Below are 18,623 nucleotides of genomic sequence, written 5' to 3' on the forward strand. Positions count from 1 at the left end.
TGTTATTTAACACCTTCCTAATATTTGTATATCAATTTTATTTTTAATTCTCTATTCTTAATTTTCTGTGTTCGACACAGCTTAGGTTTCACCTAGATGGCGCTACAAAAATTAATATTTTCTGGTTCTGTTGAGTTGTTGCAAATGGTAATTAAATTATTTATATTTGTAAAGATAAACGATTCAAAAAGCTCTTATTTATTTTAAAACATATTTTCCGCCTGTTCAAATTAGATCGAATTAGCAAGCCATATGAAAATTCGATGAAAATAGGTATTGCCAACATTTGATGTTAAACGAAATGTCAGTCAGTTTTTAGCAGTAATGGCGTTTGTGTTGTGCCATTGGTGAACCGTTGTGTCGAACATTTCGAAAAACTTTTCTAGTTGAATAAGAACTGTTGCATTTTGTGATTCGCTTAACAAGAACTATGTTTTGAATGAGGCCAAGGTCAGTTATTCTTAATATTATTATTATATTTCGTTGGTTTTTTGGAAGATTTGGTGGGAAAGACAGCTTTTGATGAAATATGTACTCTTGCCAAATTTGAACGCAATGTGCAACTTTTGTCAAGCATTTTTTATTACTAATGATAGTTTATTTATTAATTCTGTTATAAAATGTTTGATTGTTAAAAAGGCGAATTTATTAAGATATTAAGTCACTTGCAAACAGCATTCCCTTTTGACAAAAATACATGTTAACAGGCACCCAAATTAACTTTTACCTAAATAGAAATCTGAATTTTGGAAAACAAGAACAGTTTTTTTATTTACGAAAATTGTTTTAAAATAATTTATTTTTTGATGTGATTTTTTTCATCGAATTCTTTTATAAAATTCGACTAATGAACAAATGTTGTTGATTCTATAATATATTAAATTGGAAGTGAATTTATGACAGGATTTTCATTGTAAATTATTCTGAACTCTTAAGATAAAAGTATAACTTATTTTGCGAGATTAGATAACAGTAATTTAATTATTGCTTTGGTTATTGCCCTAGATTTTACCACTAATACTAATACCTACCTGTTACAAGTTAAAAGGAATTATTGGGTCTTTTTAAAAATATCTTATTCACCCATTATCAGTTTCTGTTATAATTGCTGCTTGTCAGTATTTCCTGTAGTGTAGAGGTAGGTATATTTCTAAAATTAAATACATTTATTATTCATTTGGAATCTATAAGTACGTTAGTATTTTTATTTTCGTGGATATAATTTTACTTTTAATTTTTTATTTACCTAAAGCGTTTCTTTATTGTAAACTTAAGTGTTTTTTCTATAAGCAAAGCAACTTTTTCTAGGAATAATATACTTCAAAATTTGAGGAAAAGTGTTTTATAGTTCACTTCCAGTTCATAATATTTACTTTATTCAAAGACCAGATCACCTCGCAAATCACCTTATTGCTCTCTTTCATTCTGTATGTCTTAGTCATTTTCACAAATAGAATATTATTTATTGATGACTATATTCTGACAGTGAAAGTTTACTTGTATTTTACACTTTTTATTTCCCAAACATTTACAAAACAACGTCTTGATACGAATGTCTATTTCTGAATGGAAGATTTCCTGGAATAGTTTACGTCCGTCTAGTTATTGTGGCTTTCTTCTATCATTTATAATTTAGATATATACGTGGGTATCTCACATACCTGCTGATTTGAAACTGAGATAACATCAGTTTAAGTTCGAGAGGAGAATAGAGAAAAAATAGTTGTTACTTAAACAGTTATTGTATGATGTTAACTTTGAATTTGTTTTTCTATTCGAGGTGATCAATCAAAATCAGACAGTTGCATATAAAATCTTAATTTCAGGTCATATTGTGCTGATGATTCTACTGTTAGTTTTTTTGCGTTAGAAAGTTGTAAAAATAAAAAAAATGTCTGCAATTTTTTGGATAACGAAAAATAATATGTTTGTTGCTTCACAAAAAAGCTCTTCATTTGTATCAGAGCAGATGATCTACTTGGTCATTTTGTATATAAAAGTCATCAATTAGTTGATGTGAGTAGAGCAACACAAATGAACAGAATTAAATGACTGCACGTCCAAAATAAATTTTTTCTGTCACTGCAACGCCATCTATTGGTATGAAAATAAGCCAATTTTTTCAAGCCAAGCTGAACCCTTTACTAGCCTCCGCCTATGACTAGTCAAATAAAATTAATTTTTTGGTTTCCAAGAAAACAGTAGCGGTAGTCGGTCATGTTTTTTTTCAAATTGTCAAATTTACCTAGTATGTGATTTTATGTGAAGCATCCTATGTGAAATATTCTAAAAATCTTAATCACAGAAATACCTGTAGTGATATTGTAAGCAGATAAAAATAGATAAATATATGACTACCGTGTGGATACATAAACAAAATTTGAGGTTTAAAGTATAGGTATACAAGTTTTCCACCGAAAATGTTTTATTTTTGACTTTTAGGAAAAAAAGCTTAGGTACTATAAAAGTTGTATCCCTTCGAAAATTTCAAGAATTCATTCGAAAATTCATTTAAAAAACAATTAAACATCGCGTTTGCTACTGTTACATCTAAATTGTAGGTATATTTTTTAAATGCAAGACCTTGTTTGTTACATTTTTGAAATTTGTGTAAATTTAAAATACTTCTATCAGTTAAGTATATGTTTGCTTCAATAGCTTTTGTCTAAATAAGGTTTCTTAATTAGTATTGACACTGGATATTCCAATCTACAGCTGCACCTGTCTTGGCAAATGATTATTATCCCTTGGCGATTTGATTATTAGTGCCCTTTGATATGATCAGAATGTAGGCTAGGTATAGTCTTTCCAATCTTAATTGAATACCAAAGAGCTAGGCAGTATGTACCAGGTTCAGTCGCTGATATTGCCTAGCAATGCAATGTATCAATGCCAAGCAGAAATATATTCTAATGAAATTGTAATAGCTTTTTGATATGTTATAACCAAAAACCATCAATATAATAAAATTGTTTGAATAAATAAATAATTAAAATATGTTGTTGGCCAAATGAACATATAATAGAAATTTTCTACACATTATATACACATTATTATTATTTTTTACCTTTAGCAGAAAACTTTTTTACTGACGCCTATCAAACTCATTAAATTTTATTGCTAGGCGTTTTTATATATGTTCAACTGACTTCGGAGAGGCTGTACCTTGAAATTTTTTAATGGTTAACTACTGGCACAACTAGCTGTATATTTTTATGTCCCAATAGTAATATGTACCTGTATTAAAATTACTGTTTTTATTGTGTTATGCACTTATTTATAGAAGTAACATTTTGGTTGCCAATTAACTGGAAATCAAAGGTTAACAACGTCCATACTTTGACTAAAAAATAATTATTGTTCGTCTTTTCACATCGTGCAGTTTTTAAGCTTATACTAATACATTAAATGACTGATAATTAACATTAATTGCACAGAAAAAAGTTCTTACAAATCTCAATGAACTATGACGTTCAAGATATTTTATTACATGAAACATGAATCGTTAAATGGTCATTTTAGATGAAAAAAACCGCGGAGTGCTATTAAATTAGAGGGTGGAAATTGGAGATAGGGATGAAAATGCACCCTGTCAGTTTTTTAATTGTAGCTCGAAAACAGAGCAAAATTTCGCTATAGTTCATAGGAAAAATTATTTAGAGAATTGAATTTCCCATCGAATGGCTTATTTAAAAAGTTCAAAAGGAAATTTTTATGTAAAAAATCGTTAATAAACAATTCGATTTTCTGATTTTTTTTTTACTTTTTTGCCTCTAGTTTTTTTTTGAGTAAAGATACACGAAAACGAAGCAAAATTTCCGTATAGTTCATAGGAAAAATTTTATAGAGAATAGAATTTTCCATCGAAATGGCTTATTTAAAAAATTTTAAAGAAAAATTTTATGCACAAAATCGTTAATATAAACAAATTTAAAAAAGCAAAAAATATTTCTTTTTATTTTTTTTACTTTTTTTACTCTTATGTTAAAACGACGAAAATCTAAAAAATATTTAAGTTTGACCGGTTACAACTCAGTCAGTCCAAAAACTTTTGAAAACGCATTGATTTAAAGGGAATCTCATCTAGTTTTTTTGTACAGAAATTTTCTTTGCCTACTTCTACTAAAAAAAAAATAGAATAAAAAAGTAAAAAAATAAAAAAATCTTAATTTTTACTTTCTTTAAAATAGTTTATTAACGATTCTTTGCATAAAATTTGGTTTTTAAATTTTTTAAATAAGCCATTTCAATGGGAAATTCAATTTTTCCAATGAACTATACCGAAATTTCGATTCGATTTCGAGCTACAATTATTGAAAAACTGAAAGGGGTGCATTTTCACCCATATCTCCAATTTCCAGTTTTCACCCTTTAATTTAATAGCACTCCGCGGTTTTTTCATCTAAAACGATCCTTTGAACGGTTCATTCAATAAAATTGCTTGAAGGTCATAGTTCCTTTTAACCCTGTTTTTTTGATATAATCAATAGCCTAATTCAGTTCTTACTCCTCGAAAATGAAGATGAAAACAGCACTTAAATCAACCATGTGCAAAATAATCGATGTTAGTATACTAATGAATTGAAATGCATCTTTAATCAACTGAGGTAATTTTAATCTGCATAGCACAAAGAATTATATTCGAACGCTGTTATAGTTTCTAGTAAATAAGTAATGTGAACATTATTTTTATTTCTACATTAAACACCTACAAATAAACAGCATTCAATTTTTCTATTTATGTTTTCTGTAATGCAGTAGGGAATATGAATTATAAATCATTTTTTATTAAATATGGTTTCCAAGCGAAGAAAGAAAATAAATGTTCACTTCCCAGAAAAATTACATCCGACTGCATCCTGCCAAGAATACTAGAAGCCTTAAAAATAAATTTCTGTATTTAATGAATTTCTCGTTATTACTATAAAAAAATTTAATAGACTCGGCAGTACGCAGGTAATCTTCCCGTAATTACTTTTCCGAGCATTTAAAAAATAACCTTTTTTGCCATATTTGTGTGAAATACAATTTTTTGCGAAGATTCCATTAACTCCGTTGTTTCTCACATATGTTTCACAAAAAAAATGTTTGTGTTTTTGTTCCTTGAGAAGCAAATGCCTTTGTCATCATTATCTCAGTCGAACGTAAATCTGGTAATGGTAGATATCTAATATTTCTTCAATTTATTTTTAAACAAGTGTCTAAGTAAGCATGAAATCTATACTAGTATAATTTTAAGCCATCGCGACATTAAGGCGATTGTGACAGGCAAAATTATATTCTAAAATGTAGTAGCGCAGTAATAGGAGCTAAGGCAGTCGAAATGACATAGGCTTGACTCAACACTGGTCTGATTCTTGCTGCAGCAAGATCTGTACCGCGGATGCGAATTATTTATTTCCCTAACACAAAAATGTAGTATAAATTTATTTCACTGAAGTATTCCTCAGCTTTATGCAAATACAATTCGTCCCTGTGGTGCTGTTACTCTCAGAGATCCAGCTCTTGCTACGTCGCCTTCACGAATTTAAAAGCCATCCCACTCGGGGATATTTTATTAAATTTCAATTTAATCATAATTTCGGCACGCTCCGAAACCGCCAACTTTACATGTCGGCGCGCGTTCCGACTTGTTATATGCGAGGGTTTGAGAAATTCGATTAATGAAGGTTATTGCGGTTTATTTTAACTTTAGTGAAATCCGCCTGACGGTAAATTGTATTAGGAGCTCGAAAGTGGGGATGGTGTCATGAGGGGATTTATGAATAACTTTTATTGAACAACAGAATTTGTCTTAAATTCACGTTTTTTAAATTTGTGCGGGATTCTAGTTAAAATAAAATTTTGACGGCGATCATCGGACTTACATTTTTTATTGAAACAACAATTTCACGAATTCTATAAATAATCTCGATCCCCCTTCGGGTAACAGTTTAAACACTTTCTTCTTCGTCCGATGTTGCAGACCGAACCGTGACAAGTATTTGCTCCAAATTGGAATTCCGTCAGGTTTTTTTTGGCATTTGTCGTTAATGAATTTGACAAAAAAGCTGTGCAGCGATCGTGTCTTTTAAAATTAAAATGTCCGCAATGTGATGCAACCAATCGGTTTTGGGTAATCGCGCATTAACGACGAACGAGACAGACTCGTCTGATGGATCCGAGCTTACATAACTCGGACGTAGAAAGTTTTCCAAACGACCTTCTGACGTCAGGCGATCTTTTTAGGGGGATCTATGTCGATGTACCCATTAAATCGTTTAAGTATATTCGAATTCGATAATATATATTTTCCTACTAGTTGCCACGGTGGTCTCCATAGCCAAATATACAGGGTGTGTCTTTGAATAGGGGTCATATTTATACGGAGGATGGTTTGAGCTTTAGAAGCGGGGTTGATTTTATCGAATTGCAACAACATCGTATTTCCTGACAAAAAATAGGCTCTAACCATATCAATTCTTTCTTGATTCGTATGTACAGTGTGTTTGTAAATAAGTGCGAAATATTTTAGGGGGTGGTTGCCGAAGTTATTTTGTGAAAAAAAGTTCATATCAACGTAGGTCGAAATATGAACCGATAAAGTGGAAAACTAAAATAAAAATGTAACAAAATGAAAGCGATGATGACGAATTCGGCCATTTCCGTTTCGCAGAACGTTACAGTTTGTTTTTTTACTCGTATACCATCCCGTCATATCGTACCAGGTGTGAAGACAACTAGCAGTAGCTGCTTTTCAGAGGCAGCATTGATTTGATTAAAAAAAAGGAGAATTTCAAATTCTTTTTCAGAGGAACACTAAAAATCTGAGCTCCCACTGACACCAAATTATATGTAGTAATGAAGTCCATCCTTTATTTTATTGAATACGTTTTACCAGAACATAACATTAAAACGAAATCAGTTCTGGAGCTGTGCTGTAAACAGTTTAAGATCGAAATCTGAAACGTTCTAACCTTGATATTCCTTATTCGGCATTTCATCGAAATTTCACCTTGACCTCGGTCGGTAGGCAGAAGAGAAATCCATTAGAAACATTTGAATGCGTAGTAGGTAGCAATTACCGATGTTTAGCTGGTAAACAAGATCGGGAAAATTTTTAGGAATACGTGAAATAAATTATGTTGTTTATCGCAGTAGGCTTCTTCATCAGAATTAAACACTTTCGGCTGTAGCAGCTGTGGAATGCAAATAAATTGTGTTTTGTGTCATTGAATATGAGATTCAAACAGAATCTCTTGGAAATTGTATTTGAATTATACAGGGTGGGTCATTAGTGTCAGAAAGTAAAATAATTACCTTGTTATTCATAATACAGAAAAAAAGTTTATATAAAAGTTGTACAGAATCAAAAAACCTAAAGGACGAAATTAATTTCAAACACACAGGGCGAAGAGTAAAAACGGGACACGCCAAATATTACATGTTTTAAATGGAACACCCTGTATATTTTTAATCATATGGATTTCTGAGAAAATTCTGTACATGGCAATATAAACAGTTTAACATTTTAGTGCGGGGTTGCCAAGTTATGTAGAAAATTCTTCGAATTTTGGAAAAAACATGACCTCGAAGAAGTTGTATTAACTTTCAACTACTAACACTTGGAGCAAAAATATTTGACGGAGTTATAGGTAAATGTTAGGCAAATACTCCCATATTAGCTAATATCGATATTTTATACAGGACATTTTTTATAATACGATCATTTTAAGAAAGTTCAAACTTGATTTTCTAAAATTTTTCAAATGGAACACTTTGCATTTTATTATTCTATTTTATTCACATATCAGTCCACTTCAATTTTTATAATGTATGTTCTACACTTAAAATTGTTAACTTTTAAGATATAGCAACATTTCTGGAAAAACCTAATTTTTATTATTTTCGGTCGCATGAAATGGCTTTGGAAAAAACTATCGCATTGGGTCAACTTCATTCGTTCATAATTTATCATTCCATTTTGAGTTAATTCTATTAGTTAATATTTATTTGTGGTATTCTAAAATAATAAAAATAAAGTTTTTTCAGAAATGTTGCTATATCTTAAAAACTAACAATTTTAGATATAGAACATGCTTAATAAAAGTTGAAGTGGACCGATATGTGAATAAAATAGAACAATAAAATACAGGGTGTTCCATTTGAAAAATTTTAGAAAATCAAGTTTAAACATTTATATAAACTTCAGATCTATGTTTATAAGGGAAACACCTATTATTTTAAAGAGATTTATCTGTCCTCAAAGTTTCCTGCATAAAATTCGGACCACCCTGTAGTGGTACAAAATTTAGGAAAAAATCAATTTTGATCCATATTTGGCACAGTTTTCACCAAAAAATATCAATTTTTTTTTATGTGTGTGTGTGTAATTAAACTAACTAGAAAATAATATTGCTAAGTTACTGTTTCTATCATTTCTTAAACGTTTGTAAACTCTGATATAAAAATTTATGAGCTTTCTTCGTTACTTTAGGTTGTAAAATGAATATCGGAATTCACAAAAAAAAAAAAAATAGGTACAAACCGGTTCTAAGTACAGTTCATAAAACATCCACCATAAATTATTCTAGGTAGCTATATCTATAATCTGCTACTAATCCTAAATAAAGTAAGTAGTATTTCGAGAAAAAAGTATCCATGAATAATACAGATAAAGAAATTAAAGTTTAAAGTTTAAGTGGTTGTAACTACAATAAACACTTTGTTGATATAATGCATTGACTAATCCATTTTTATAATTGATAGAGCACTTAACTCTTAAGCCAAAGTACTATGTCGAATGTTTAAAAAATTAAATAAGTTTCGTTTGCTATTTAGTTTTAGTTTAACAGAATTATCGTAAATATTATACACACAACACAATTACCTATGATACGAAGACTACCAATGTTGTGGAGGTATGTTAATGTTATGTTTTTTTTTTATTTATACAGGTGTATCAAAACTTCGAGAGCATACAGGGTGTCCTAATTGAGATGGGCTCTTCTATAGCTCTGGTAATATCAACAATACAAATGAAACATACTCCAAATCAATTTCTACTCATTTTAAAATTATTTTCCTCTGTACAGGGTGTTTCATTTCTAAAGCGTAAAAAGTAAAAACGTTTCAACATCTTTTATTTCCCCAACGAAGCATTTTATTAAAAAAATTGTATTATTTTTGTGAACTCTTATTTGGCTCCGGTGTTTGTTGGTTCATTTTTGTTACGCCTCGTATATTTCTGTCCGATACACGTCGAATGGCCGGAACTATTAGTATAAAATGGGACGGGAAGATAAAGGCGGAATGGGAATGGTTACAATAACAATAATATCTAATTATAATTTGATGTCGGGGTGTTGGAGCGGAAATAGTAAAATCTAATCAAAATACGCCGAGTAAATAAGAATTATGTACTGAAATTATCGTGTTAATAGTAGAATTGGCTTCGGAAAACAAATATTGGCCGAGGTTTGTGTAAATATATGCTTTTACGCGCTGATGATGTCAGTAGGAAGGATTTGCAACTGTTGAAATATAATATCTTTTGGTTATCGTCTTTTTCGAATATTATTGTGAATCTGTAGCATTACTATTTAGTATTAATACTAATTATTAATAAAAAATTTGACATTTTTTTTTTTATAAAAAAAACTTCAGTAAACTATATCGTTACTTAAAATTTATATACATATATGTATTCCTATATCTTGACTGATTTTGGTGTTATTTAGCGAGTTTATATATTTCTACTTAATTATTTATTGATTATTACGATTAATAGATATTTTCAATTTATTTAGATACGTCGAGACGATAAAATATTTCGTTTGACTAATAAAAGGATATATATTGTCGGGAGTTATTTATTTATTGCATTATTTAGATAATTTTATTTTTAGATCTGAACCGTGAACGATCTTTTGATATACGATTTTTTTTCGGAAATGTTGGGGTATCGAATTAAACTTCCAATAACAAACAAACGTTTTAATTACTTGAATGTTTCTAGTTTGTACTGCGGCTCTAGTTGGCAAAGGTTATGTGAATATCGTGAAGTTTTTCAGTTTTGTGAAATTTTAATTCCTTTTAATAAAATAAATTCTCGGTATATTGTGAATATAGAGTAAGTAAAATATGGACCCACTTTTATATAAACTAATGCAAAAAATTAAAGGATCAAAAGAATTTCCGAAATTTTTCCGTGATTTTTGACAGACCATAATCATGATTAAAATAGAACAAAACTAGTTTTTTTGAGATTTTCTCACATTTTTACCGCAAATAACGTTTAAATTGATGAAAAAAAATATTTTGAAAAATTTTCTACAAAATTTTTGAAATTTTTGAATTATTTTACCTTTTTTGGAAAAGCTTCCGGACACTGAAGAAAACAAAATCCAATTGTTTCCAGCACGATGCGGCTTTATTAAATTAAATCAACTTAATTAAATTAAAATTAAAGATGATGACCCAAACCAGATATCGACCCCGATTCAGACCGTTTTTTTTTTTAGACAAATTTCTAATTAATTTTTGTGCCGTCTGTAATCACTTAAAAAACAGTTTTTTTCAAAACTACCCTTTTTATTCTCCTAAAAAAAATTTCAAAAAACTCGCTGAAATGCGCTATTTTCGGACTATTCATGACATCAAAACAAATTCGCCACAGACTTCAAAGTCTATTTCTAACGAAGCCATCCGGGACTGCGAAATGGAAAATGGAAACACGCTGGGAAAAGTAAATAGGGGAGGGCAGTACTTTGAAATAAACAAGGACCATAAAATTAATAATAAGAGTCAAAAAAATTAAGTTCGGTTATTTTCTGAACAGACCTCGTATTTTCAAGTAACGAGGAAGCATACAAAGTTGTACGTAATAAAATAAAATGTAGTAAATTTTTAGTTTGAGTTGAGTCATAGTGTTTGCCAAAAATCGGGAACAGGTATTCAGCAATATTTTTGTAAACCTTACTTACACTTACAAATTTTAATAAAACCGTAAAAATTTGGCACATAGTATTATATTTTCACTTCCATCGTATAGTCATGTGCAATAGAGATGCAAAAATTTACGTCAACTCCTTAAAATAGAAATTACAGTAGCTGTAAAGTTTTACATATCTTATTAGTAAAATACGTAGCAATTAAAAATATACTAACTACATTTACTAACATTTATAAAATCTGGATAATTATTCCCCTCGCGTTTACTAATTGTCACATTTTTCTCAAAATGATTTGACCGTTCCATTTCGTTCACCGGAGGCTCAATATTATCTGACCGATCCATTAAAACAGCATGATGCGATGTACTACTAGAACCTGGAGTTGAAATGTCATTGTAAAGAATCCTGTTGGCTATATCATTTCTGTTACTTAAACTGTCAGCAACATAATTTTCTGCAATTGTGGCTGATTTCCAGCCACCATGTCTCTTGATTGCTAATACATCTACTCCTGTATTAGCCAGTAACGTTGCCGATGTTCTTCGGAATGAATGGCCTGTATATGTATCAAGATGTTCTAGATTCAAAAACTGTGCGATCTTATTAGGAAACATAGAAAGGGTATTCTTGCCGACTGATTGGTTGTAACATCTAGCTGCTTGATAGCGGATAAAAAAGCGTGAGATTTCCAAGATAATCTTGATATATTTCTTGAGAATTTCTAGGTGAGAAACAGAACCCAGATGCGAAGTAATTGTAAACGTACGTGACATATACCATTCAGAATCTGGAATTGTAACCACAATTATGTCATCGAATTATTATTAAATATGTCTTGTAGAAATTCAACTTCATTGCACTGTCCAAAAACATCAGTTTTATTTTAACGATACATATTTTTGTTGCCATACTGTTTTTTCAATTTTACGTCGATTATACACATCCCCAGGGGATTTGCAAAAATAGATTACCTCGAGCAATGTCAAATTTAGAACGCAATTCTCTATACAATGTTGTGTATCAACATAGTATTGATTAACAATTTGTATTCAAATTGCTCGTACATTGTACGAACTTATAAAAATGGAAATATGAAAAATTTCGCTTCATACACCTACTCAGATAAATAAAAAAACACGCAGGGAGACGCGAAGAACGTAATAACGAATATGCGGGGTCAAAAAATTGAAATGCTTATGAAAAATTACTTTTACAAAGCCTTCTTGCTCCCGAAACCAACGACTTAAAAATTATTCCTCGTTCCATAATCCTGTCGCAAACTTCACCTTCAATTTCGCCGGAAATTTTTCCATCACGGAAACCCTGTGTACCAACTTGAATAGGCGAATTCAATTAATGACTTAATCAGCTAATCCCTCTTCCTGAAAATATTCCTTGTTTTGTTTTCGAGGGAAACTTGGTAATCGGCTCTTATTTTAATTAAAATTACAAATTCCCGTTATACTTTTAATATAATTATCCGACCTAACTCCAAGACTGACGCAGAGGTAAAATTTGTCCCTTGTTTTTCATCAAAAAGTTCCAAATGCCTCCATGAAAATGTAAATATCTGTGACCTTTAACCTATAGAGTAAATTGACATGAAAATAGACGTTTGGAGCATAACAAGAACAAATATAATGAATAGAATATGAAATTAAATATAAATATCTATAATGCCCTATGGTAAATTAAAAAAAATATTGCCGTCGGATCGGAGGCTATATCTATCAAGTTTATAATTTCATGTCTTCAGGATATAAAAAGTAACATATTCAAATTAGAGAAATATCATTCATAAAAACTGTAAACATTAAAGGTCCAAGGACGGAGCCCTGTAGAACTCCTGACATCTGAACGGTTTCGGCAGACTTGACCTCTAGAACCTAGGCAAACGGAGATCTACTGGATAAATGTAACAAATATATTGTAAGCTACATCAACATAATTCAATTTACATACACCCAAAAAAAATTTCTTGCTTCAAATGTACAAAAAGGCAGACATGAGATCAGCATTATAGAATTGATCACGTTGCTTATAGCAACCCTTTATGTTTTTTTGGGATAATAGTTTCCCACCTATTAAAATATAACCCTCGAATGCAATACGTGATATGGTTGTTTGTGTTTACGTTTTTATACAAAACAAAGGGAATTATTGAAAATTTGTGGAAAAACGGATAAGTACAATCACCACTATACCCATTATTTCTAGTGTAGTGTGTAAGAATTTAAAATTTGACTGCAGTTTTGATTATAATGTAGTTAAAATTCTAAGCTTATGTTTCCACTTCTACTTTATTTATATTTTTTATTATGAAAATATTGAGGAACAAAGTTAAAATTCGGTATTTGGCTACAATAATATCTGTACTTTCCATAGAAACTGCAAAAATGGGCCATAAACTAATAGCCGGGCTGAAATTACTCAAAATAATGATTTTAGGATTATTTTCTTATATAAAGTTCTAACAAATTTTCAATTCCTCTAGAATTGAAAATAAAAAGAAATATAAATATTAGAGGTAATGACTTGAAATTTGAAATTCTGTATAAGCAGAGATTTTAGTTTATTATGAAGTCCACTCACCATCTCTACACCACTAATGAAGGGGGTTAGGCGGTGTGGTAAATTTGTTTTTTTTTTAATTTCAAACTTTTCTACAATTTTTGCTATATTTATATGGCAGGAGAAAGCTATAGCCTCTAAATTTTCTTTCGACAAAGTCAAATACGGGCAGCAATATACATTTTTGTAACATTGTCTAACTTATAACGTAAGTAGTTTAGGTAAAAACAGTTTTATTCCGTTTCATAAATCTTAATTATATGTTTGTATAATTACTGTTAGGCTATAAATAGTGTAATGGTAAGATATCCTTTATTTTATTGTAGGTGGGAAATACATCACCCAGAAAATTAATGGGTATAGTCTGTTTACTAAAACGTCTTTGGGAATATAATTTCCCACCTGAAAAAAAATATACCAGTAATAAAAAAAATAAGGAAAATATGGTTTTATACTAAAATATATTAGACAAATTAAAATCACGTTTAAAATATTTGTTAAAAAGGGTCCCAGTCTTCTGCCACTTAAAGGGTTAATAAAATTTGTTTGTGACGATTTTCCTTGATTCCAGGTTGCCATGGATCTAGTCTAAGACACCTCGACGACGACCCCATCGCCGCGACATCGACCTTCGACCGCGAACCGACTCCTTCAGCAGCCCGTCCGTTCGCGAGCACGCCACAGTATTTTTCCGGTGGTGCGGACGATGCCTTAAGGGCTAATCTCCTGCATGACCAACGGACGGGGCGCCGGAATGGCGTCGTTCATGACGAAAAAGAAGAAGTACAAGTTTCAAGTGGAGATATGTCTGGAGGAATTGCTGGAGGTCCCCTTCGTGTCGGCCGTGCTCTTCGCCAAGCTGAGGCTGTTGGACGGTGGTAACTTTCAGGATCACAGCAGCAGGTCAGTCCGTGTTTGTTAGTATTTAAGTAAAAAAAAAATAGGTAATGCACTTAATATAAGTTACTCTATTTAAAGTTGTTTCGGTGAAATAATTGTTTTTATTTTTAATTACCTGGTATTATATTTATTTAACCAAGCAGACAGATGCCACTAAATAGATAAAAGCCACTACAATTTTAGGCTGCTTTCAGATAACATTTGCGGATGTGACTTACGAAATTGTATACATAAATATAATATTTTATTTATTTATAATACTGCGTTATAATTATAACCAACTGGGACCTATAAACAGCTTCCTCATTATCATTTTCGTATGTTAAATCTGTCTGTTAAATTCTTTCAATAGACTTCCTTATATAGAACATATGTTACTGTTTTATCTTTAACAAATGTATTTTATCAATATTTTTGGTAATTATTAACACATGGATCGTAAACGACATGCTATTATGGCAGGTCCTTTTACATTTTACTATAAATATGTAATGTATTAATTCCCAAAATAACATTAAAGTTATTCTGTAGGCTTGACAATTAGGAACTTTTGTACACATTGGCAATTCTCTCAATATTCCTAAGGTGGCAGTGTCAACAATGGCCAATAGTAGCGGCTAGTTAAGTTACTAGATTACTAGATTTAACCCTAGAAGCACACATTCTTCACAAGAACTCTGTGACATTTCGGGGTCGCTGATTACAAATCTGCTGTCAAAAATACAATTTGACAGCTCCCAAAATGGTCATATTGACGAAGCGACTCGAGATCTTCGATATGTTGCTGGCAAAGGGGTTTTTGACATCGCCGTTTCCGAACCTGATATCAGAAATGTCTTGATCGTTGACAATAATGATAAAATGAACTGTTTTTTTTCGAGTATGTCGTTTCCAAAGGTTTTTGGGAGTGGGAATTTCGAATTTGGCGTTGAAAATCACTCTTGACAGCCGACGTCTGTCATGTCGAGACTGTCAAAATAAAAAGGAAACTATCCCAATGGGTTTTTGAAGTTGCTGATCTCGATTTTGACGTCAGAAATGCCTTTTAGCAGTTGACAGCTGCCATGTTGATGTCAAAATGATAACATGGCTTGTTTGTTCAAAAGCGATCTTACATTCAAAATCTTCATTAGCTCGACTTCTGGACCACGTACAAAAATCCTTTTGTACTTAATCTGAGGTAGCTCGACGAGATAAACCAACATATGATATTTACAACGGCCTCAAAAGCACAATTGTCTTGTAATGTAATTTTCCTACAGTCTAAAATTCTCTCACTCTTTCAATGATTATTTAATAATTGTTTAAGAAATAAACTAAGTACAACATTTTATGGTAATTATATATTTTTATTATAAAAGTATTACAAAATATTTATTTAATTATCGTACAGAAAATTACGTGGTAAAAAAGTAGGTATTCGTCTACTACATTTTTAATTTTCACAGCTTATGTATATCACTCTTATGTTTCAATTCTTCTTTTCTGCAATTCACTCGATTGTGATTCAGAACTTCCATGGTTTAGTTTCCTATATTTTCCACGCAATCAACTTCATTTTCCACATAATTCATTTCATCAATGAGTCAAAAAAATCATCGTCTAAATATCTCGGCTCTAGAAGATCGTAGAGCAACTTTTTTTTTTTAAATTCGCTTCAAAATGCTAGAAATAGGTTCCTGCAATAGACATTATCGAGAAATGAAAATCGAGAAACATTATTTTCTACGGTCTCAAGTCACTTCGTCAATATCACACTTTTGGCAGTTGTGAATTGTCAATTTGCATTTTTGATCTAGATTCGTAATCAGCGACCCCAAAAACACCCGAGCATAATTTTCAGAAGAAAATTCCCCAGAAAAAAAACGGTTTATTCAGATTTGTTACAATTGTTTTCAGGTTAATATTTATACATTTCGTCGCCATATAACGATACTAACCAATGTGTATTTACAATTTTTTGAAAGAAAACAGACTACGAACCTTGAAACGGAAGTTATGAATTAATGTTAAGTCAACATTACGTTACACTTGAAAGAAATAACAGGAGGCGAGTGACGTAAAACTTGCGGAAGTACATTCGAGTAAGGTCTTACCATTGTAAACAAATTCTTCAGCTATTATGAGCCGATCATCATTTGTTTGGAGGCCATTTCTCTCTCGCCTTCAATGATTCGTCCATAAAACAATCGGAGTTATTGTTAAACATATTTATATCGACAGTGCTGGTGCTCGGTCAACTTATTTAAATAGCAAGTTGATTGGCAGACGCGAATAGCAAGTAGGGATTTCGTCACCGCTTCTACCCACTTGAAGGTTTGTGTTTTAGCGGGTGGAGACAGCGTCAGCGATCGTTTTTGTCGTTTATTCGAAGCCACCCACACTTGACTTTGAGCCGATAGGAACGTGCGGTTGCGTTAAATGTTTTAATTTGTGCAGACACGAGGCTTTTTCAAATTTGCTCGTGTTCTAGCAGTGAAATGATTGTTTATGCGACAGGTAACGGTTTCCTCACGAGTGGGAAGGTTTACACATGAGTTATTTGTTGTAAATTATGAACTATTTCATTCGGGATTGTGTAAAACATACCATTTTGCTCGTTGTCGCCTAAAACGAAGTATGTTATTTTTACTGAGTTGTAAAGGTGTTAAGTTTTTCTAAAAATCTTGTCAAATGCGAAACAGTGCTCTTCAGTACCAGAAATCTAGGGTAAAAATACGAAAGTTGATAGTAGAAAAAAAAGTCATTTTTGAAAGCAATGAACAAGATAGGTCCAAGATCCGAACCTTGAGGTACCCTGTATTCTAAACTTAATTTATCGGACTTAATTATTGATTTCTATATGAAGTATATGAAGTTAACCGCTCATGAACATTGTCCCTTAACCCTGTGGTATATAATTATGTAGGACCATTTTTTTTTTCGTTCTATATATATTACACAGGTATTTGTTATAGTTTTAGCCTTATATGGGTAAAATTTGTCATTTTTGTGTTTGGATGTCCAAAAAACCATTTTCATGGAATTTTATAATTTTTCTTTTGTTTACACTGAAAAAAAAGTATTTAGAACAAATGAGCAGATAGTTTTAAATGGAATTATTTGCCGTAATTATAATGTTATTTTATTATATTCAAATGTATATACTTTCGTCAAACTATGTGAAATATTTGCTGTAATCTATAATTTTCTTAGAATTTATATTATTTGTAAATACAGCGTGTAACACTAGTGCGGGAAAGTCCAATATCTATGTTAAAATGGGGAATATATGGATTTTTCTTTTTACAGTGTTGCCACATTTCTCAGAATGTACAAATTAAAAATATATTCAACTATACTGGGTGTTCCACTTTTCCTGGACAGAAACCAACTTTGGTTTTTTAAATGGAAACACACATTTTTTTATATTTTTTTCGGATTCTACATCAAAAATAAAGGGTATTTTGTGTAGAATAGTTCTATTCAAATATTCACAGTTTTTGAGATATCTCGCTTGAAAGGTTTTTCTCTCGGTTTTTCTAGTCGATATTGGTTGCTTACACTTTCTGATACTGACAGGTTATACTAATAGCTACTAAGCCCATTTTTTTATCAGATGTTTAGTAAGGATGACTCTTCCGAACCATGCTCCAAAAACTGGCCTGCGTTATACAGGGTGACCAAAATATCATGTCATCAGAAAATTATCCAGATTATCATTTGACAGGAGCTTACTACATTATTTTACATATAAGCTATTTGTAAACTTCGCATTTTTTCATAGAAATGAGATTTCATGAAAAACTAATGAATTTTGGTATAGGAGCAGGTATAGCAAAGTTGTAGAGAACTTAATTCTGCATCTCATGGTATGAAGATATACAGGGCGTTGCCTTTAAAAAAAATCGAGATTTTTCAATTTTTCAATTGGCAATTTAGTATGATATTTTGGTCACCCTGTATAACGCAGTCCAGTTTTTGGAGCATGATTCGGAAGAGTCATCCTTACTAAACATCTGATAAAAAAATGGGCTTAGTAGCTATTAGTATAACCTGTCAGTATCAGAAAATGTAAGCAACCAATATCGACTAGAAAGACCTTTCAAGCGAGATATCTCAAAAACTGAATATTTGAATAGAACTATTCTACACAAAGTATCCTTTATTTTTGATGTAGAATCCGAAAAAAATATAAAAAATGTGTGTTTCCATTTAAAAAACCAAAGTTGGTGTCTG

General features: G+C 31.2%; 1 protein-coding gene across 2 annotated transcripts in view; it reads left to right on the forward strand.

Moving 5' to 3' along the window:
* The first annotated feature begins 325 nt into the window (after window positions 1-325).
* LOC108916712 overlaps window positions 326-18,623 on the forward strand; it is a 92,067-nt gene continuing 73,769 nt past the window's right edge. For both annotated transcript variants that reach the window (XM_018723038.1, XM_018723110.1), the window contains exons 1-2: window positions 326-450; window positions 14,077-14,408. In XM_018723038.1, coding sequence (XP_018578554.1) covers window positions 14,236-14,408 — 173 coding nt within the window. In that variant the 5' untranslated portion in view covers window positions 326-450; window positions 14,077-14,235. The remainder of the gene's footprint in view (window positions 451-14,076; window positions 14,409-18,623) is intronic.

This window comes from Anoplophora glabripennis, unplaced genomic scaffold, assembly GCF_000390285.2.
Source record: "Anoplophora glabripennis isolate ALB-LARVAE unplaced genomic scaffold, Agla_2.0 scaffold1, whole genome shotgun sequence".
Taxonomy (NCBI): domain Eukaryota; kingdom Metazoa; phylum Arthropoda; class Insecta; order Coleoptera; family Cerambycidae; genus Anoplophora; species Anoplophora glabripennis.